Source organism: Pangasianodon hypophthalmus, chromosome 2 (genome assembly GCF_027358585.1).
Source record: "Pangasianodon hypophthalmus isolate fPanHyp1 chromosome 2, fPanHyp1.pri, whole genome shotgun sequence".
Lineage (NCBI taxonomy): Eukaryota > Metazoa > Chordata > Actinopteri > Siluriformes > Pangasiidae > Pangasianodon > Pangasianodon hypophthalmus.
In genome coordinates, this window is record NC_069711.1 from 19,157,282 (window position 1) to 19,181,363 (window position 24,082).

A 24,082-nucleotide genomic window follows, 5' to 3' on the forward strand; every position below is an offset into this window, starting at 1 on the left:
AAGGCCTTAACCTGAAACAGTACAATGGAGTTCTAGGAGATGAAGGAAGTAATATATTATATTATATTTTTCTTAATCTCCCCGATCTCCGTTGTATTGTTTCAGTGTAGTGACACGGCTATGTGTGCACTGCACAGATGTGGTCAGAGACAAATTCATGGACTAATTGCTGGGATGCTGTTAGTGGACAATGTGTGAACTGAGCTGAGAAGAGCTGAGCATCTCTGTACTATAGAGACATAGTAGATGCAGGAGCCACTATATTGTAGTGGACAGAAATAGTCCTCTTTAATTAGCACTACAAGTATCTATGACTTCTTAAAACTCAGACCTGCTTAATTGTATTTTTTCTAAATAATCTTATTAAAAATAATCTTATATAATATAATTTTAATAATGTTTTGTTTAACCAGGGAAATGTTTTTGTCCTACCAGGGAAAGCCCTGATGAAGCTATTTGGTTATTCTTAATGGAAGTTATGGTTGTGTTTTGTTTTTCTAAATGGCTGACTTTGCATTGAGCTTGACTAAATCTTATTATTATCAGGGAAAGCTTTTCATTGAGTGTTTGATGTTTCACTTATAAGGCCTACCTTCTCATAATTCTTATAATTTAATTATAGTATAATCTAATGTTGGTGGTTTATTTCATAGGGGACTTTTTCATATGAACACACACACACACACACACACACAATTACAGCTCAATTATAATGGCAATTTTCACAATGTCATTTCAGAGACTACTGACTGAGTGAAATCTAGTATTTTCTTTCCCCCGGACTTGACTGTATTACTACTAAGTCTGTAATACCTAACACATTGGCACAAAGCTCTAAATTTCCTTTACTCTTGCCAAAAAAAAAAAAAAACCCAAAACATTTTTTGTCAAGGTTTGAGGTTTTGTAACCAGAAAATAAGAGACCATTATAGCTATTAGAATGCAGTTTTCATAGAACAAAGAATAATAATTGCCCTGATATTACGACAAGCTGAATAAAAGATCCAGATAATTATAAAATCTGATTTCCCACACTCAGGGGTGGATAGGAGATGCTTCCCTGCTGTAACTCTGGAAAAAATGGAATCAGAGTTGGTTTCTTCATTAAAATAAATAAAATTCATAAAAGTTTTTTAAAAAACAGTTAACATTTAACTTAAGAAAATCATTATGTTACAAAATAGAAGTTTATCATTTGTAATCAGAATTTTGGCTGTTTTGTTTTTTTTCCCCTTCTGTATAGTTTTTAATTTATTCATTTATTTTTGCTTTTTGTCATCAAGAATTGCCGTACTATACCTGCTATTTGTATTGAACTGAAAATGTTGGTATTGCGATAACTAGGCCTATGCAGTATTGGTACCCAATTAACAGACATTGAAAGCATCTACACTTCACACTGTCTAAGAAGAGCATCAAACATTATTAAGGACCATACACATCACGGTTATCACCTCTTAAGTCTTCTCCTATCAGGCAGGAGGTTCAGGTGACACATTCGGGTTCAGGAGCAGTTTCTTTCCCAAGACAGTCACACTCACTACACAATAGTACCTCACAATGACTGCATATGTCACTTACGGTCACTAACGATTGGGTACTGCTGCGACTACAGGGCATCTCAGTAACTTGAATATGTATAATAACTACGAATCTGTGCAGCAACGAACAATATTCAATACTGCAATATATGTAAGATCTAAGAATTAGTGCAACATCTACAATACATTATGTGCTAAGAATTTTGTGACCACAACTACTATATGCAATAAATAGGGAATTTGTGCAATAACTACTCTATGTACAATAACTGCAGTAACTAGGGAATTTGTGCAATAACAAGATTTATGCTGAATAACTAACAAATCTGTGTGTGTGACTGTCTGTGCAGTAACTAATAGACGTGCAATAGGGGCGGATGGGGGGGCAAGATGAGAGTGATTTTGTATGTTTTGTCTAACATGTTAAATGTCACTATGTGGGCAGATAGGAGGGCATGCAGTGAGAGTAGGATGTGAGTACTGGAGATGCAGCTACAGTTCCATTGTCCTTGAAACCATGAATCTATTGAGAGCACAAAAAAAATCATTACCATTAATTTTATTTGTAGATTTGACACTTTATTGTAGGCCTGTTTTAATCTTTTTAGGTCAAAATCTTTTTTTTTTCTTTTTTGAAAATGCTGTTTCTGACCTTTATTGGATAAATATTTTCAGCACCATTCCTAAAAAAAATGTGGTTAACTCATATTAACTATATACTTGTTTAATGTTCGCTAAGTTGAACATACATTTATAGGTTCTCCACTGGTTGCCTTATTTGCCTGATACAGTTTGAGTATTGTAGTGACATTTACTGACTCCTACTGCTGTTCCTCCTGCTTCTGCATCTAGGAGCTATTTGCACTTATGATTCACCTCACATGGATACCTGCTGCTGTGTTTATGCAGTGTTGCACTTCACCTGTCTTACAGTATGCTCGTATGACTTCTCAATATGTCCACATTTAACATCTTGAATATCTTAATTATATTCAGCACTTCTGTGTGGTTCCTTATTAAACATTAAATTAAAATCCCAATATAAGAAGAGAGTAGAATTTTTTATGTTAAAGCTAATACCTCTTAGTGTTTCTACCCGTTATCTCAGAGTTTTTCTTGCCACTCTCTCCTCTGGTTTGCTTTGTTAGAGATCTAAACCTGTAAATGCTGTATAGCTGTGTAAAAACATTTATATAAAGCTGCCTTATGATGATGTGAACTTGTAACAGCACACCTCTCTCATTGTCTTATTCATTACATGTAAAATAATCACTAGTTTAATCACTAGAGTGCTCCTTTACACCATGTTTGACAATCTGTCTGGTGAACACGGGGTCAAGCTCTCCTACGGATAAGAGCTAACACATTACACTTTGCAAATGTCATCTTTGCTTGCAGCAGCTGAGGTTTGGAATGGCAGTAGGGAAAACATTGAAGAATAAAGGCAGAATGTTCCCACAGTGGTGTTAAATGAGTCTGCCAGCGGTGCTCTGCTTCATTTAGAGCGCTAAGGTCAACCTGAATGCCCGTGTTTGGACCTGCTGTCTTTTAGATTTTCACTCTGTAGAAGACAGATCAACCTTTTATATAACCTGTATGTGTGTGTATTTCTGCAAGACAGTGAAGCATGGAGTGTGTGTGTGTGTGTGTGTGTGTGTGTGTGTGTGTGTGTGGGAGGAGGTGATATTCTCTGTTTCACAGGCGCTTGGTCTGCTCATTCTTTGTTTAAATTGGATGACTGTTTGCATTTCACAGGAACCTTTGGACGAATATTCCATGGTGTCTTGCTTGACGAAAAGGACCCGAGTAAAGAAAAACAAGTGTTTGTGAAAACAGTCAAAGGTACAGCTGTAATTTTACACTCCCATTCATAATTCTTGATTATACCACAGCTCGAAACTGATTGGTCAATAACTGCTCGGACAGTAGATCTGGATGTAACATGAACAAAGTTAATATTAATGTACACCGGGACTTGTACGGTGGACATGCCACATAATCTAAGCCTAATGATAAATGGGGGGCAAAAAAAAATGTGTTGTTTAACAGAGTAAATCCTATAATACTTGCTGTAGTGAGTGTTTTTTTGTTTTGTTTTTGTTTTGTTTTTTTAAGAGACATTTATTTAACATTTATGGAAGGAGACTTGGTTGTAACAGTCATGGTGCTTTGTTATATCAGCACAGCAAAGTCTTGAGGACAGAAAAGTTTATTCTTTCTGTTTCCTCAGTAAAATGACAAGCTGCGGTTTTCAGAGAGACAGCAAGAGAGGGGCTGGTGAGAGCATGACTGTTTATTATGGCTATAACATAAGTGAGAACAGAAACTAACCAATCCCCCACCCCCATGTGCATTATTTTCGAATAACAGGAAGGTCGGTCGTGTGTTATTCCTTATATTTGAACTTTACCACATTGTAAGTGGTTTACATAAGTAAGGAATAAAACACGATGGGGAACAGTCCACTTTGTGGTGGTGTAATGATGTGGCCCGATGCTGTCCAGAAAGCTTCAACACATCAGCAATTATATGCTTTTCTTACAAATAACTAGTTTTTTAACCTACTTATTATTAGCCTTAGATTATAAGCCATGACCCGCATACACGTCCCTGTGAATGGGTTGTTACTGTAGTAACAATAACATATTAGAATGAGAGCATTAAAACCTGTAAACCTGTGATCTGTATTACAGCCAGAACTATCATCAGAGTTGTTGTTGCAGAAAATTAATTAAGTAACAGCCAGAACTATCATCAGAGTTGCTGTTACAGAAAATGAATTAGTCAAAACCTTTTCACCCATCAAATTTGAGAATTCTTAAGCGCTGTGTTATAATAAACAACACCTTTTGTACAGTCTCTTAATCACGCACACAGAGAGCTAGCCTGGTGTTTATAAAGCAGAATATTGTTATAAATCACCCAAAGCATGGTGATCAACACATCCTTATAAATCACTGTAAGCATGTGTTAGAGATTAACCCTCTTTCCGAGTACAAGGTGGGAGGCTTTTATGAAACATACTCTGAGAAAGGTCTGGGTTTTTTTTTTTATGTGATTCTGGCAGATTTCCTGTGATCTGTCTAAAGCATTTCAACCAAAAAAATTCCACATGATTAGAAGAGGAAACTGATCATCATATTTGAAATGCATTCTAGTTTGTGATTCTAAATTTAAATGTAGTTCACAAATAAAACATGATGAATATAATAAAATGTAGTATGGTAAGAGAAAATGTTGGGTTCACTGATATTAACATGGCACTCCTGTTGCCCTCCTGCCCCGTATTGCCCCAGACAGGGCTGGTGCCGGCTACCAAACAATGCTCTATGCCAATCTGAGCTGTGGTAAACCCTTCAACTTCCCCCGGCTGTACCCATGGGGCAGAAAACAATGTAGATTACCTGCAAACGCAAAGCAGCCGCCAAAATCTGCATGTCGAGATAAAACCAGACCTCACTGAACTTGACTCCTTCGTTCTGGCCGCAGTCTCTGCTAGACTCTAAGGAGGCTTAGAGGGCAATTACAGGACTGGGAACTGGGAGTACACATGTTTCCGTAGTGCAAGAATTCATGCTACATATATTTTTTCCAAGCTATAATCCCCAACATTGTTTTTCTGCACTTCCCTCTAAAGCCCAGCTGAATAAATGGAGAATTAACTTGTCAAAACCCATCTGTCTTCTCACCTTGTAATTCTAAATAATGACTAACAGCTTATACAATGTAATGCCCCTGTTGGTTCTTGCATTTATTTTTACAGATCATGCCTCGGAGGTGCAGGTGACAATGATGCTGACGGAGAGCTGTAAGCTGCGAGGTCTTCATCACAGGTGAGTCATTGCTGTTAATTTATTGGATGTTCTGAAATTTGAATCACAAGGTCTTAAACACACCATAGCTCATCCTCACCTGGCTAGCTGATATGGTTTGTTCTGTTTGTATTTCCTAACTTGCTCACGTAGTCAGCTTCAGAATTATTGGCACCCCATGGTAAAGATGGGTAAAATCACTCTGAAAATATGTGATAAAACTATCTAAAAAAATTTAATAACCTGTATAAAAACTGAAGCCTAATCCCGTTTATATTTTTCTTCACCTGAGTGTTAAGGAAGTCATGGAGTCATCCATGACTTCCTATTTCACAAGAGTATTGTATATTATACTTATATAATTATGTATATAATTTTTAGCATCCTTGGTGAAAATGAGCTAAAAATCTGTATTAAAAAAGAACACATGCAATAAGTGCTATCTAAGCACAATATAGTTTTATTTCATGTGTTCTTCCAACTTCCTTCCAAGTTTAAGTAGTGCTTCTTTTCCTGCAAAACATTTAGTTTCAAAGGTTTATTTACACTTAAAATTAATATTTTGTCACAGAGACACAAATTAGCAAACAAACTGTTGAAATAAGTAAATATTATGTTATGAAAAGAATCCATCTACCTCAAGAAAAGATGGGATTTCTGAAATTTTCAGTGTGAGATTAAGCTAAGTAGCCAAAAACCTTTTTTTTTTTTTTCCCCCCTCCATAGCCTTCTTTTGCCAATCTTTACCAAGGGTGCCAATAATTCTGGAGCTGACTGTACATAAACTATGTTATTACTGGTGCAACAGCGGTGCATCAAATTTATTAGAGTTTGGCTTCTTAAATAGGAAAGAATGGGAATGTCCAATCATTGTTGGTTTGTGAGCTTTTTAATAGCCATAAAGTGACTTGAAGGCAGGTGTTGTGTTTTTCATGTTTTAATCAAAAGCAGACCTTTTAAAACTTTTGCCACAGTGGTCATCTATTCCATTACTTTTTTTTTTTTATTGGTAATTTGTTTATAAGGCTTTAACCACAGATGAGTAGTATTTATGAGTATATGAATAACATTACAGTACATTACTCCACACCTGCTGCACGGTTAGTGATCAGAGCTTGCCTTTGAGGTTGTAAATGTCAGAGCCTTTCCACTGCCTAGTTTTGTCCATTCTCTCCCACCTGACACAGCTTGCTGAAAGGTTCAAAAATTAGTGGAGTTAAAGTAGGTGTAATAAATAGAACAGACACTCCTTTATAGTGACTGGAATTGCACATCACTGATCTATCAGACATACAGCATCTGTGTCTCCTGTGCTAAACTGAGTCATGATGAGTGAAATCAAAACAAGTCTGATCAGTCCTGCGCACTAAAGATTAAGGAAGGGAGGGCAGGAAGGCGCCGTGGCTGCCTCCTGGAAATAAAGGGTATCCTCTTCATGCCCAGTAGGTCCTGTGAATAAAAAAAAAATCACGAGCATAGTGTCTACTAATGTTGGAAACATGTGTCTGGCTGTGCTGTATAATGACAGAATATCGTGACAGTGGAGTGAGGGTACTTTATCAACAGCACTGACCTCTACATTTCCCCTGCAGAAAGATTCAGGATGTGTTTTTTTTTCTCTCTTTTTCTCTTCTCGTTTCCATTTTAAGAGCAAGTTCCTGTATTCCCTGAGTCAGACTGTTTCGTAGGAGGGCAGAGAAAATGTTGTTAGTTAACCATTGTAATGGTTGAAAGTATCTGGCTTATGGTACATTTTGAAGGGTGTTAGGAAAGGATTAATCATAACTGTATTTGTGTATTTTGTAATGAATACCTCTGAATTTATTGCATTTAATGATTTTCTTTGGGCTAGACCAGGACCGTATAGAAGGTGATCTATAGAAGGTGTGTATAGCACTAAAGGGACTGCTAAGTCCTTTCATTGTTGCTTGTGGTTATTTGCTCTGGCACTTGGATGCTGGACAGATGGTCCATATCCTCTCTTGAGTATTGGAAGGATGGTGATAAGGCCAGGCCCTGTCTGAGGTCAAAGATCAGATCCTGCCAGGTACCTTCAGGCCTTTTTTTACATCACAGTCGGAGAATACTACAGGATGGAGCCCTGCTTTTAACTCGCAGAGAGGTCTCAAAGAAGCATTTCCTTCCTAAAAGTGTTGGCACCTTGCTAGACCCCCGCTACCTCTTCTGCAGTTAGTCACTTTTCTAGTTTCTTGAGTTGCCCTTCCCATTTCATTAACTGCCCACTTGTGACATTTCACAGAATTCATTATGATTACGCTTAAGTTTTTGTGTCACAGGAGGTGTGGAGTCAGAATTGTTGGGGTTTCATGGTTAGTCATGGTGTACTATTGCATTTATTACCATCTACCTGTTCATCTACCCATTGAAGTTCCTTCCTGGTCCAGCTGTGACTCTCCAAGAATTTTGCAACCCGTTGCCTCTGGACTCCCTGTAAATAATACTTAAATAACCTCTATTTCTTCACTCAGGGAAAGCAGACTGCACTGAAAACCCTTTGGCTGTGATCTGCTACTGTTGTATATGCATTACATTGCTACCTCTGCCGCCAGTCCTAGCATGCTCATAACTTTATCATACACAGTGTCAATCAAATGCACAGAAGAATCACACTGCTGACCAAAACTAAATGGAACAATTAGCCACTATCTATTTTTTTTCTTGCTAGGTAGATTATTTATTTGCTTGTTTAATGTTTTTGGTTCACTGTGCTCTTTTCCTCACAGTCATGCTCTCTTTCAGCTTAAAATGACAATGTGATAAATATTGATGATGTAAGAGATTTCATGAAAGGGCCATTTCTCTAGAATATTAAGAAAGAAATGATTTGAAAATTCATTGATCTTTTTGTTTCCTTTTTTGTTTTGTTATGTATCAGAAGTGCAAAGATTTTGTACATTTTTCCATTTTCCCCACTGGTTGTGTGTGTTTTTTTTATTTTTTATTTTATAGTGGTCAATAAATACCTTGATATCGTGAAGCTGTGATGTTTTGAGACTAGGTTATTGTACCCTGCCAGTTTCAAACTGCAACGCCCCTAGTGTCAATGCATTTTCTTTAACCTGGCACAACACATTTATGCTTCCACCCTCTCAGGAACCTGTTGCCCATCAGTCACGTGTGCACAGAGGATGGAGAGAAGCCCATGGTCCTGCTACCCTACATGAATTGGGGCAATCTCAAGCTTTTCCTTCGCCAGTGCAAGCTTGCTGAGGCCAACAATCCTCAGGTGAGTCTGCAACTTCAGCCCTCATCTTCAAACCTGTAATGCATGCTGAGTGTTTGCTTGGGATCTGTAGAGCAAACAAAGCTGCTTTGGTATAGACTGGTGAGAACTGTCTAACATAAGCACAAGATTTATACAGAAAAATGGCCATTTATTAGTTTCTCAAAAGTTATGGACTGGATGAGTTTGCTGTTATGTTACTGTTTAAACTGCTCTTGACCCTCCAGCATAACACCTGAGAAGAAATAAAGTCAATTTAATTGGATTCTTTGGAACAATGAAAGTTGTTGTGCCAAGGTAGCAGAGTGTGTGTTTTAAAGGAAGCAGTGCTTTACGGGAGTGGGCGAGAGCACAGTGAGTGCTTTGTGGTGGTTAACCCCAGGTGGCTCTGAGCCAGATGGTATCACACCTTCTTCAGGATCAGGACAGGATGCTGTTGATTTGATCAGTACCTATGCCTCGAACATATAAGCATTACTTCAAGCTAACAATTTTTCCAAAGCAAGACTGTGCTTGCTAGCAGTTTAAAAAAAAAATCACTCCATCATCCCTCCTGTCTGCTGAAGGAATTTGTCTGAGCAGGCATAAAATGTAAATCATAAAGGCCCCTAAATACACAGGCCAGCATCACTGATGAAACTATACAAGTAGTTACAGATGTCTCATCTCTAATCTTATTGATGACTTGGACGCCTGGTTTGGCATAAATCTCAAGAAACTTGCTCAGTTGAAGCAGAATTTGAACACTTTTTTTTTTTTTAAACTTTTTATTTCACCATCGCCATGATGGCAGAATATAAACAAGCCCAAACCTGTTCTTTTACCATAATGTGGCCCATGACATTTAAGGCCATCAGTGTTTTTATTTATATTCATGCTATGTGTTTGTGTGTATATGGGAGTGTGGATAGCTTACCTGAACATGTGTCAGTACTGTAAAGTTTGTTTAGTCTCTCTATAGATCAGTAAGCAGTGTTGTAGCCTTGTGCAAGTTTTGGAAACTTATGTCAACCCAGACAGAATAGGGGAGAGGTAAACTTGAGTCTTGCTTTGTTGAGACAAAAGACCCCTGACACACCAAGCCAAACATTTGACACTGTGAAGTGTTGCTGAATATCATCTGCAGTTTTATTGTGTGACCACAAGCATAGGCATCAGATGGTGGTGGTGTTCTTACTGTCTGTTTATTCTAGCAAATCAGTGAAGAAACAAAGCATGTCTCCACTCATCTGCTGGCTATTGATCATCTTCTGCTCATATGTTGTAGCTAGCTGAATTTTTGATTTGAAATGATCACGTAAACAGTTTAAAATCCAAGCTGCCAATTTACAGAGATCCAAAGTGGTGTGAAAATCCACCACACAGCATTATCCAAACAGCATAGTACACACCACTGTAGGTTGTGATAGCAATATAGGTGGCATACTGTTTTGAAACACTGTTTAGTTCAAGCTACTGTCAGGACGGTGAGTTATTTCCTTTCACACAATCACAGTCACACAGTCAAAATGTGAGTTAAAATGTGAGTTATTTCCTTTCATACAATCACAGTCAGGCACCACCCAGCCCCCTCCCCAAACCCCCCAGTAAGCACTGGAAGCTTACACATATCAGTAAAAACTGTATAGTTTCTAAATGTTCCTCTCTTTCTTCCTCTCTTTATCCTCTTTCTCTCACTCTCTCTGTGCAGGCCATCTCCCAGCAGGATCTTGTTCACATGGCTATCCAAATCGCATGTGGTATGAGCTACCTGGCACGAAGAGAGGTCATCCACAAAGACCTGGCTGCCAGGAACTGTGTGTAAGTTAGCCATTTGACATAGAACTCCCCTTACACACCCAGGTAATTTACTACATACTTATTTCTCACCTGACTTTTGGTGTGTGGGCCGTCTTTTATAATCGTGTCCAGCTGCAGGACCAGATCTTCATTAGTAGTCTGGCACATGCTGTTTGTTTGAACCTTCTCTGTACTGAACACTTCAGCAAAGCATGTAGACTTTAATGGCCAGTGGCTTGTGTAATCGTTTGCATATGCTCACTGACTGACTGGCTTTCTGTTGTGTTCCTGCAGCATTGATGACAGCATGCAGGTGAAGATCACCGATAACGCGCTGGCTCGAGACCTCTTCCCCATGGACTACCACTGCCTAGGGGATAATGAGAACAGGCCCGTGCGCTGGATGGCCCTGGAGAGCCTGCTCAACAACGACTTCTCCAGTGCCAGTGATGTGGTGAGAGTCTCAGTCTTATGAGCTTAGTGATAAAACTCATATATCCTGACAGCTACTAATTAACATGGCACTTCAGTTCTTTTCCTGCTTTTCATGTTTGATATACACACTGCAGTATGATCATATTATATTATAAATTTATTTACATTAACCTACAATTATAATACTGTGGCATATGGCCCTTTGATTTACATTTTTTTCTTTTTATATATTTATAACAAACTCCCTGTGAAAACTGTTACAACTAAAATTTGACTGTTATTACTGCAGAGTTTCAGAAAGCTGCTATAAGATATGCTTGATGAATAAAAATGCTTCAGAAAGGCTTTCAGTGAATAGGGGTACCTATTTTGAGCTTTCATCATTATTATCTCCAGCACTTCTTAAAACTACATTATGCCTGTAACAATATTAACTGCTGTACAAATAATCGGTCGTGGCAACGTTTCTGTTCTCCTTTTTTCATCTCACTTGAATGTGAAGTGCGTGTGTTCTGTCCTGACTCATCTTTGGGGGGTGCGGTTGGGGGAGGAGGATCTAGGGGAATCGGTTTATCTTGTTTAGATTGCTTTAGATTTACATGGCCAAGCTGTTAACGTCATACTGACTGGTCTTCTACGCAGTGTGAAGAAAACACCAGCGTAATCAAAGGCTCACGGGCAGGTTGAGACATGGCCCAGCTTTACTCCAGAGGCAGTGACTAGACTCTCTTACATTGTATATACATGTGTGCTCTGAAATTGTGCAGTAGCCACTCTCACAGTAGCTACATCACAGCCCGTGACAGAGCAGTGACAATACAGTTAAGTGTACATCTGTAGGTTTGGAATTACATTCTGCTCCTGTTTATTGCGTGGTAATGACAAGGAATGCCATGACAAAGGAAACGAGCTGTAGATAGTGAGTGTATAAAGCATGCACACACACACAGCTTACTGCCAGCTGACCTCCACAGCCCAGAGGAGATGGAGAACAATAGAGGCTGGCGCTAAGCATTGGCCAAAGATGTTGGGATGGGAGGCTCATTAGTTTGAAGTAGAGCCTATGAGGAAAATTTTATTCTTCAGGAATACAATAGTGACCGGTGATGTTGGGTGTGTAAAGAAGGTATAGTACATTTCCATGTGTTTATTTTAAATCCTGTCAGTTGGGGTTGCCACTCCCTTGGCTACTGTCTTTATAATACAGAATGTGTGTGTTGTTTTTTTTTTTTTTTTTTTTCCTTTCAGGATCAGTAATCAGAAGTTTTTCATTACATGCAAAATGCTTCCAATTTGTGCAAAGCATTACTCCTTGACAAAAGTAAAGGCTAAACCCTTTAAAGTCAAGAGGTCAGTGATCATTTGAGTGTGGGGTCTGTCAGGTCTCTCTTCTCTTTGCCAGCAGAACAAAAATTAAGCATGTATCAGCAATAACAAGTAGCATAGGAAAAGATAAGTAAAACAGAAATTTAAGCATATTATTTCTGCACTGTGACCTATTTCTGGGTGAAAAGGCATATTTGTGGTCAGGAATCTTGCCAGACGGGATGGGGGTTTTATCCATTGGGATTTGAATGGCTTGTGAAAACAAAACATGGAGTCATATCTAGTCACACCTCCTGCAGCCATCTTGCACTCTCAGCAAAAAATGGGGTACTAAACTGTACCATTCCTTGTTCCTAGTACTCTTAACCCTTGATCTAGGTGAAAGATGCAAACTAAAATGTGTATGATTACCACCCCAGCAAACAAGGAATGGTACAGATTAGTAATATTTCTTTTATGAGAGTGCAGACGAGGCTGAGTTTGCGACAATCCAACTATAGTTGCTGCTTGCTAGATTGTATCACCACAATTGTTCAGTGATATACGCAGAGTCAGTTCTTTTGTAAATTTTCTGTGACTAACATGACATTACACTGGACTTAAATGTAAGGATTGCCTGAGGATTTGCACTGATAGAGCAGAAACACTGGCTGGAAAACAGGGAGGGCTACAAGATCTTAGCATTAGCATTGGACTAAACATGCAATAGACACACTGCATTTCTCACAGAGGCCTTTGTATGGAAGCAGTTGAATCTTGAAATGAAATGTTTTCTCTGAATGCTGTAGGTGGTATCAAAACAAAACTTGTGAAACACACTTAATTCAGTTCATCAGCTAAGTAACAAGTCTGAACTAGCTTAAACTGGGTATGATGGAGGAGGGGGAAATGCCAAACTATGCAGGGCAAGGGTACTCCAGGCCCACAAAAAAAATATTTAGATAGTTTTGGTCACACTGAATAAGTGGTTTAAGTGCTGATCTCTCAAAGACAGATTAAGTAAAGTCCTAGACCAAAATGTATATATGGTGTTTATCCATTAGTCATCTGTATCTGGGGATGCCTAAATTTGTCAAGATCTTTTATCAGTTCTTGGTGCAGTATTTACTGTAAATATAGTCTCAGACACCTAGCACTGGCTGATGACAAGTCATTGAATAACCTAAAAGGCTTTCTGTAAAGCCAGCTGAATTAGTGCTTTAAAAATTGTGTCTTTTTGTTTATTCATTAAATCATCTGGAATCCTGTTCATAAGATCCATTTATCTGGATTCTATGTCAGGAATCCTGGGCACCAGGAATTTTTGTTATGCTAAATATATTTTATATTTGAGTAATAATACAGTATACCCTATAGCAATATGATTCCAGTAGCATCACTGTGTAGAAAAAAAACAAAGGTCTATTGCATATCCACACACTTTTTTTTTTTTTTTTTTTTTTTAAGTTTTATTATAAACTTATCTATGCACACAGCCGATATGTGATCAGGTTAACCAGAACTTCAGCACCGTGTGACGCGAGGCCACGCACGCTGAACAGTGGTCATGCAGAACGCGGATGGCCTCTACACTACGGGTCTGCTGAGAATTCTAGACAACGAGAAAAATGTCAAATCCTAGTTACTACATGCTGTTTCGATATTATTTTTGCAAGTTCATGTGGGCTGAATGAAATGACACAGTGAGCAGTATTTGGTAAGCGGTCTTTGAGTTTGACACATGCTCTAAACAGTCTAGCAATAACATTTCTAGAAAGAAAGGGGACTCATTAACTATATTTCCTGGAGGAGGCTGAGTTGACCGTGGCTTGGCAAAGTGGATGTTGGATGACCTGTCAGAACCCCTGATGCACTGTGCTTGAAGGGGTAGATAGGGTCATTTTTCCAGACATACACTGTGGATGCAGACTGTGGTTAACTGTTCTAAAAAGCGGTAATATGGTAAAACGGCTAACTAGCTCTGATTCAGATATGAACTATGATATTAGATATGTAATTGAATAGCCCATCATTATCTCTTTTTGTTTTGTTTTTTCTGAAAGGGTGAACTGGTCTTTGCACTGCAATGAGGCTTAAAGCAACATTTCTTTTGTGGTCATATTTAAGAACAGCAGAGGTTGCCTTCATGTGTAAAGTTACTGTTTTGTTTCTCTGAATGTAGGATACAGCATTTGTGTTGCTGATGTGGGCGTGTGGAATAAAGCGTCACATTTTGACCTCTCACGCTGTCCTGTTCAGTGTCCTGTTCAGAAATCAGTAGATTTTCTGTCCCTGAACATTGTTGAATAAATCCAGATTTCCTTGAACTGTTTTTCTAGAATGATTTGTTTCTAAAATGCAAACTAGTGCTGATTGGCGTACAGTGACCCAGAGTTGACTGCCCTTAGCTAGGGGACCATTTGTGTACATTATGGAGATATTTTACAGACAAAAACATGCCTAAAGGTGGACAATGACCTGCCAGGTGTTAGCTCTACCAGTATCGTGATTGATACTGTCTGTCAGGTTGTTGTCATGGATTTTCACCTAATTTGGGCTGCATTATTTATTACATGTAAAAAGGAAGCCAGGACCAAAATAAGCCCTGTGGATTCTCCTGAAGAGAATTGGGTCTCATGTTCGCCAGTCTGTATACACTGACTGTCTGTTTACCTAGCAATGTCTAACTTGATGATCTTATTACCTAGGTGAAGAGAAGGTTCATATTTCCACCTCAGTCTTGTGATCTCGCATTACACAGCTGTTTTATTTACAGCTTCAGTGTGTTCTCTCTTTACAGTGGGCTTTTGGGGTGACTCTGTGGGAACTGATGACCCTGGGACAGACTCCATATGTCGACATCGACCCATTCGAGATGGCTGCCTACTTGAAGGATGGCTACAGAATAGCACAGCCCATCAACTGCCCTGATGAGCTGTAAGTATAATTTATTCATTCAATCATTTATCACAACTCATTTCTAAAATACCCACTACATATATACACATTATGTATACATTTAGCTGCCAGTTTATTCTGTACACCAGCCTTGTATGTACAATCACTTGAAAGATGCATCTACCATATTGTTGCATTTTATAGCTGAACAATTACTGACTCCGGCCCATCTCAACAGAATCAGGTGGTCGATCATTTCCTCCACAGCACTGACACTGCCCTGGTATGGACTTAGTGATGTGTGTGTTGCTGTTATCAGTGTATCAGGCTCAGCATTGCTCAGAGAAACAGTTCAATTCAGTTTTTCTGGATTACTGCAGCAGTTTTAGGAAGGTTTAAATGTACAGTCTCCGGGTGAGATGAACAAGGGTTAGACTCGGGCAGAAACTGTTCTTGGGAAGTGCAGTCTTTAAGGTATCCATGTGGGATCATCCACAGTAGCAGAAGGTGAGTCACATGGGCAGGAGCAGGGTTGCTGTACCTGATGCTGTACCTGATACACTCATAAAAAATCCATTTATATGACACTACCATGTCAGTGTGGGCCACTGCCAAATAACATCTGGTCAGCTGTAGTCTTTTTCCATAAATAGCTGGATCTGCAGTCAGTTACTGTATACCTATTAAGTGCACCAATAGGATATACAAGTTAGGTGTAGCTGAGAAAGTGGCCACTGAGTGGACATATTATATATTATATTATGCACTCAAATTTATATACACTCGATTTTCATTGGGAATCAATGGCAGCTGTTGGTACAGGATAGCGGGAGCTCAAATCTCTATTAATGATCTGAGAGAAGCAAATGGCTCACACAGCATGGCTTCCAACCAATAAAGAATGTTCCAATAAACAGAAGTGATTAGTTAAACCCGAGTCATACTTTCGCCAGCTATCAAAGCATGGCAGCCTCTTATCGGTATCCTGCAAGCTACCAAGAAACCAGAGACACTCTGTTTGGGCTGTTGCTGGCCCTGTTTCTAACCTAAACATGGCAAGCTTTGTCTGAACAAAGCCTAGCGGAGGGCAGGAAATGCTAATTATTGTTGGATCGAAGTTTATCAGGTTGACTTTGGAAAGAATAAGTAATGATTTCCTTTTTTCAATACATACACGTAGCAAGGTCTGAGAAGAATAAACAAGAAGAAAAGAATTTTACATCGGTTGATTTTTTTTTTTTTTTTTTTTTTCCCTCCCGATGATCTTATGAGGAGATATGTTTGCTCTCTGAATCTGAGTGGTTTTTGTATGTAATGTTTCAGGTTTGCTGTGATGGCGTGTTGCTGGGCACTGGATCCTGAAGAGAGGCCGAAGTTCCAGCAGCTTGTCCAGTGCCTCACAGAGTTCCATGCAGCTTTGGGGGCCTATGTTTAAACTCCAGCCTCAGGTTTTGTTCTGGGCCCCTGGTCACTGACCAGCACTATCCCACAACAGGAAAAACAGCACCTGACTAACATAAAACATCTTTCTCTTGTCAGTGATTTTGGGGAAAAAAATGCAGTCACTGAGACTTTAAGACTTTTCTCTTTTCTGCTTTTTGGAGAAGTCACCCTTTTCTCCCTTCATGGAATAGTAAATCCATGCGTTTTCACTGTTGAAGAGCATCACCTACAGCCTCACCACAATGCACACTTTTCTTAAGAATGCTGGTATTAATGTGTTCACAGGAAGCTATTGTTCTTTTCAGCAGAGAACCTTTTCCAGTTAAAGACACTTGAGTTCAACTGCTGAGTATTCTCATAAAGCTTATTTACAATGGATACTGTCTGATTTTTCAGACATTGTTTGCTTGGATTATGATTTGTATGTTGTTTTTGATTCTCCAGTGAGAGGAACAGTCTCCACTACGTTGAAATCTAAAACACTGCTATGAATTGGAAAAGTTGTTTTTTTTTTTTTTTTTAAACAGCGTGTGTGCGGAACAGAATATGCGCACAGAACGTTTGTCCGTCCTCCTGTTGGTACTTGTACATTTGCCAAAATATTTTTTTCCATTTGTTCAGCTTAAATGAGCAAAAGTATAGTTCTGCCACTGGTTATCAGGAGAAAATCAGTTTACTGCCTCGGTATTTAATTTTCTTCAGGGCAGTGGATACGCAGGACTGTACTACTATTTACTTAAAACCAGTGTTAAACTGGCTTGTGGTACATATTACAGCACAGAGATATCTATTTCATCCAAAAGATTGATTTTGCAAAGTTTTGAATTATGGTTGGTAAGCAAAACTAAATTAATAATTACAATAATAGTAAAATTTCTTACAGGGTTGTTACTTATTCCTAAAGTTTTTGATGTTTGTTCTGTGTCAGAACAAAGTCCTCCTTTTCTATTTTTCAAAGAATGCGTAAAGATACACCAGTCACTGTGAATAATCAAAGTGTACGGCCTATGTAAAAAATGTTTTCTAGCCGTGTTTCTTTTTCCCTAGCATTTATAGACTCCTCTTGATGTTGACAACTGCATGTTGATTTGAAATGGTATTATGTAAACTGTTTCCTGAACTCATAACTTCCAATTAAAAAAGAACCCAAAATAAAATGGGTTCCCGATGTCGAATTGCTTTTTTCCCTTCACTGACCAGATCATGTGTTGTATATTTTTCATAGACCAGGTCATGACCTCAGTAATAAATGTAGGGGATGGATAGATTCTAAAATAGTTACATAAAATGTTTTGAGAAACAGGATGTTTCAAATGGAAATCCTTCATCAGCTATTGTGTGAAGACTTTTTTAAAACCTTAAGATGGTGAAAGCACACCATAGTTTCCATAGAGATTCTAGGATTTTCAGTAGTAGGGACTGGGAGGCTTCTCAGGATCAAGAGAAAAAATGAACAGATGAATCTTTGAGGAAATCCTGCTGAAGAATGCTCCTCAGTGTGGAGTGAAACTACCAGCCAGGACAATGCAGGAGCTACTTCCTGAACCTGATTAAACATCTCTGGAGAGACCTGAAAATAACGATACATATGTACTCCTCATTCAACCCTGCAGCTTGAGAAAAGCACCACATTACGGTGTGCTAAGATGAGCAAGACGCACCAGCGCTAAACCATTCAGTGCTTGAAAGGTTATAGATAAGACTTTGTAGTATGCAGCATAGAAGGTAAAGACATCATTGTGTTTGTGAATTACATGTCCAAAGGGTCTTATAATCTGAACACAGTTTAATAGGGGGCCTAAAAGGGAAACCTGTAGGACGTTATATTACAATTTCCCGGCTCTGAAGAATCTCCATTTATATTAACAAACTAGTAACAGTTTGTTTTAACAGTAAGATTAATTGGGCTTTTAAGCCTGTGTTAATTTTGTACTGTGATGCTTCCAATGCTTATTTCTTCTTGGAAAAGTAGAGAGCTGTTTGGATAACTTTCTCCAGAAAACTGAAGAAAAATAAAAGCATGTTGAAGATGAGTGGTAACTGTGATGTGGATGATGTGGTTTCTTACAGAGTTGCTTAAGAATAGCCAGTGCTGGGCCAAACTTAGTGATGAAGTTATTATGATTAGGACGGGCTTCTCAATCAGGTACTTGGATTTTGATCATTATTAAATGATGGCGTAGCACATTGCTAATTTAGATACTGTGTATTCTGTCAAGTTTGAAATATATGTTGCTCTGCTTGAGTTCAGTGATTGATGCTAATTATTGTTAGGTTTCCTCCATGTTTTTTTTTAGAAGACCTCCAGCATATTTTTTGGCATCTTCCTTGACACTGCTGAGGGTTGTTCACTGCACCATGGAATAGGTCATCTAATTTTTTATACCTCTGCCACTAGGTAGTGGAGACATTATGTTTTTGGGTCATCCATCTGTTTGTCAAGGGTCAAAGTCAAATATTTGAAATAGCTACTTTTCTGTTTGTCATGTTAATTTGATCTTTATGTCCAGGAACTCAAGGCCATATTTTTGCCATCACATTGATCCAGACATGGTCAAGGCACACAAATTAGTTTAAAGTTGGCAGTGGATGCATCTCTGTCAAGTTCTGCTTAGCACCTCATACAAGATGGTGCTACACAGAGAAGTATTTTATCAATTAATCATTTAAAGTTGGAATCTATCACACCGTATATCACATAGTACACAGAAGTGCAAGAGTGGTTCACTTATGCCAGAATTTGCATCATCTGAAATTCAAGCCAATGAAGAATATTATCAGATACAGCTTCATTTAGGGGAACTGTAAACACCTTGCTAAAACTGATGTCAAATGCGAGTTCCTGCTAGGGTGTGATTTTAAACTTGTTAGTGGGACCTATGATGAACACCAAGAAAATCTAGAATGGAGACCCATGCTATTCATTCTCCATTTGTATACTGAAATCATCAAAATTTAGAGTTTTGTCAGTAAGTAAAAAGAGAGTAGGTAACTACTCTGAAAATTGTTCTAGAAAGACTTAGAGTAAAACCAGCTCACAGCTTCAGGGTTACTGGCTTGATCCTGAACTCGGGTTGTGTGGAGTTTCACATGTTCTCCCTGTGTCTGTCTGGGTTTCCTCCAGGTTCTCTGGGTGCCTCTCACCTCCCGAAAACATGCCAGTAGGTCGATTAACTACACTAAATTGTCCCTAGGTTTGAAATAGTGTGTAAATGTGAGTGTGATTGGTGCCCTGCAATGGACTGACACTTCACGCTCAGTGTTCTCTGGATAAACTCTGAATCTACTGCAACCCTGACTAGGAAAAAACAGTTACTGAAAATTAATGAAATTTACCAAACTTTCTTCCATTATATATTATTTGTTTTTGTAGATTGATGAGAGAAGCCTGCATACTTTCTGAATGCACTGAATACAGCCACTGAATATGAAAGTTTGTTTGGTTCTCTGGTGTAGAGCCAATGCCCTTTTGGTTCCTTCAGGAGCTCCAATAAACAACTCCTGCAGTGATACATGAGGATGGAAGACTTGTAATTGATTCAGGGCCTGTAATTTATCGGCTGTATTACATTTCCTTGTTCCATATGTCGGCTGGATCAGAGGGGCATTGTTTTATATAACTACAATCACATTTTATGGCAGTGGTTACCAGTACTAGAAAAAAAATTGCATTCTTGCAGAGTTTACTTCTGTTCCCAATCTAACACATCTGTTCCAGCAAGCTGGTCATGGCACCCAACTGAGACGGGTGTAAGATTTGGTTAGCGACTGCACAAATATTGCCTGGGTCCCAAATGCTAAAGTTTGTTCTTACGCGAACATGTCCTATATTCTAGAACTCACCGAATTCATTGTACTTTCACAGTTGGTGATTTTTTTACAATTTTTTTTTCTCAACTGCCTGCACACGTTTTATATGTAATTCTACAGAAAGTGGCCACTTTGCAACAGCACTGCAGAAATGTTAGAAATGGCTTTTTGGGGTTTATTTTGGTCACAGTGTAGCACTTCCAAAATTGACAAAATTACCATGTCACAAGAGCAAGCGAGAAAAACAAACATGGATCTTCAGTCAAAAATATTTCATTGACACTATTCCCACATTACAGTATAAATAAAAACAAACCAATCTTTATTTAAAATTTATTACTGAAAGGGAGCAGGCTTGAAATCCTAAAACTTGACCAGTTTGTGTTCTTATTGGAAAGCTATTTTAATAACGCTGACAGTCTCTTCTAACAAGACAGATCTTTAATCATTACTTTGGTGTCAAGTGTTGCTCACTTAAAATAAATGACTGTATAATCCCATAATGCACTGCAAGCAAGCATTGGTTTTAAATGTAACTTTCAAGAGAATATTGAGTGTGTTTATATAAAGCACTATCTTGCGTTTTGCTAATTAGCCTCTTGGATAACTATCAATGTTGTCTTTTGTTTGTGACATAGGTGACAATTGATTTTTTATTTTTTATTTTTAAAACTAGAGCATGGGTATCTGTTACTGTTTCGAGGAATTAATTCTGATACTCTTCCTTATTCACATATAGGAACTGAGTGTTTCCTTGAGGTATTTGTTAGCGGGTTTGCAACACCAAAGCACTGACAATGTGTGGCCTCTTGATTACAAAAGCAGACACTAACTGAGAATCCAAAGTGTAAATATTCAGCTTCTAGGTATTCATCTGATGTAAGCAAGAGTTAGGACTCTGGTGTCCGAAGTCTTACACTCTTCTCTCTGTGCTTTGATACTTGTGGCTCGTGCAGCGGTCTTCTCTGCACCGACTTTATCTGAGCTGTAATGTCAGTATGTATAGCATGCATGACCTTCTGTTTACTACAGATACAGCTGCACATATGCTGCCTTTCATTTATTCAGTATTTTGACCCTTCATACATTTGCTGTTTCTTAACATCTGTGCACACCCGATGTTTATACATAACCATATAGATTTGTAGACCGACCACAAAGCTGTTGTGTTTTCATTTTGCTATTTGCACACATTGTATCTGTCTTATTGGACAAAAAAAAAAAAAATCTTTCATTTTCATGGCACCCCTGAATGGACTCGAGTTGTTGCACTTCTTCTTGATGATGTAATGGAAAGTTATTTAAAACCTAAAAATCTGTTGAGAAACCCAGAATGAATTGGCAACACAAGCTGGTTGCTTAAGCGAGTTGCTGAAATGTTTTCCTTGTTGCCTTGTTTTGAGGTCTCAGCTACTTATATATATATATATATATATAGAGAGAGAGAGAGAGAGAGAGAGAAGTAAAGCTATGAAAGCTTAAGCTATGTAATCAATGAGCAAGCCGGAAGTGCACGCTGAAGCAGAAAGAACAAAGCTTTAGGAGCACTCATTCTATTAGCAACTCCTATCACACAACCGACAGTTTCATATCAGTCCAGTTAAACACAAAAGAACATTGTAAGAGTTCATTCAGCACTGCAGGTGTTCATTAAACTATATGTTCTCCTGTGTAGATTCTAGCAGACAGTTCACACAAAGGCTGGTTTTATTTGACTTAAAGGTGTGCATTTCCTTGAGTTTCAGATCGCTGATCTATATCTTCACAAGTTCATGCTTGGCCTGTACTTCTGAAGCTCCATAATCTTTATAGGATTTGGAAAGAGATCCAGTCTTTTTGAGTTCTTTTCTTTATAGCATATTTTCCAATGTGATCTTTCTTGAACTTTGGTTGATTGACACGTGGTGCTCCCACAAACAGTTTCTTGTTTGACTTGGGAGGCTTCCAGTAATGTTGATTCCATTTTTTCCTTGATGAATGTGGTGTTACATTTGATCTATACTTTTTGTGGCATGTTTGTATTTTTGACCTTATGTGAAATTTATGTGGCTAAGCTCTTGCATGCATAAAAGTGTGTTGAAATATTTATGGACTATAATAATTTATAAGTGCCACTGTGTTTCCCATACTCCTTACTGCTGTAGATTTGTATGTAGACAGTAGGTGGGAATGCATAATACACAAAATACAGACAGAACTATTAAACTAATTCCTTTCTGTGCTTTTATAAAAAGTGACATACAGATGAATCCAAAGCAGTCACAGAGCTGTTACACAAGACAACAACGACACAAGTGCCTCAAAACTCGAGAGGTGTGCATCAAGACTGGGACCCCACAGAACCCAACATGAGTTAAACCCAAATATGAAACTCTTGATTAACTTGGTACTTGTGCTGCATTGTGTGATACATTTATAGTTATATTTTGGAAATATAACCAATTACGTTGATTAGAAAATGCTGAGAAGTACAAAACGAAAATAACAACTTCAATAACAACTGGGTGGGATTGGTCAGATTTCCTTTGGGAGCAAATGGGAGTGGGATTTCAAAAACAGTCCCACACAGACCTCTACCACGAGTGTGGATTAGAGACAATGCTAGTCCTAAGGAGTGCTACACACAAGGTGAAGAAAGCTTGCAACGAGAACTTGTAGTAGAGAAACAAGTAAAGCACATATTCAATACAATTTGTGGTCAGTTAAATGACATATCCACCCAGGCATTATTATTCATAGTACCTGTTTCAGGAAGTTAAGGGTTCAAACTCTGATGCTTGCCAGTAGTTGAGCTGTTTTGGATAAAAGTGACGTTGACCTTTTGTTGGTACAGACTATACCTTCAGGTGATGTGAGTTTGGAGTGAGGAGCGCTTGTGGGACTGTAAAGTGGAAACATTAAGAACTTTTGCTGGACTCCTTTTTATGCTTCCGTTTCATGCTTTATATTGAAGGAACAAGGATGTGGTGGGTGCCAAAACTTCTCCACAGTGACTTTGGGAGGAAAAGGGGTTTGGGTGCCAAAAAGTTTTTTACCCAAACCCTAGTTATTTCATAACTCTGTAATATAAATGGACACATATTTAAAACTATTGAGCAACTGCAATTGTGACAAATAAGCTGCTATGTTGACATTGTGTTCCTTAATTGTTCTGTAGCCAGTGTTGATCTGATGTTAACTAGTGTTGTGCAACAGTGCCTGTGCAACTATCCTACCGATAATATAAACACTTATACCACATACCACAACTGGACATGATGTACTCCAGTGTGGATACTTAACCAAAGAGGATGAAACAGTTGAGAAGTAAATATTTCTAAAATATAAATATAATCACATTTTAAAGCAGATACTGAAGAAAGAAAAATTTTATATAGTATATACTGTATATGGTATGAATATGGTATTTTAAGCTAACACTTTATATGCACAGCAGAATTCCTAGGTTTGAATGCTTACTCAACTGAACTCCTTTAACCAAAATCATTTACAGCATTCATCAACATTCACCATTAATACAAAGTCATTATGTTTAATTGTTTACTAAATATTGAACCCATAGAAAAAATGAATGTTCGTTCTCCTGATAAGAAAACAAGCACATACTTAGCATAGTGTCGTGGTGGCACAGCGGCTCACAGCTCCGGGTCCTCAGTTCGTTCCTGAGTTCAGGTTACTGTCTGTGAGGAGTTCTGCATTTTCTCTCTACGTCTGCATGGGTTTCCTTTGGGTTCTCTGATTTCCTCCCACCCCCAAAAAACATGCCAGTAAGTGGACAGGCTACAGTAAGATGCCCCTAGGCGCTAATGATTGTG

At 38.4% G+C, this 24,082-nt stretch overlaps 1 protein-coding gene across 5 annotated transcripts in view; it reads left to right on the top strand.

Moving 5' to 3' along the window:
- The window catches only part of ryk (receptor like tyrosine kinase), a 52,637-nt gene extending 35,005 nt beyond the window's left edge, over positions 1-17,632 (top strand). For all 5 annotated transcript variants that reach the window (XM_026927427.3, XM_026927418.3, XM_026927409.3 and 2 more), the window contains 7 exons: positions 3,297-3,383; positions 5,305-5,374; positions 8,468-8,600; positions 10,288-10,397; positions 10,671-10,830; positions 14,917-15,053; positions 16,338-17,632. In XM_026927427.3, coding sequence (XP_026783228.1) covers positions 3,297-3,383; positions 5,305-5,374; positions 8,468-8,600; positions 10,288-10,397; positions 10,671-10,830; positions 14,917-15,053; positions 16,338-16,449 — 809 coding nt within the window. In that variant the 3' untranslated portion in view covers positions 16,450-17,632. The remainder of the gene's footprint in view (positions 1-3,296; positions 3,384-5,304; positions 5,375-8,467; positions 8,601-10,287; positions 10,398-10,670; positions 10,831-14,916; positions 15,054-16,337) is intronic.
- The last annotated feature ends 6,450 nt before the right edge of the window (positions 17,633-24,082 follow it).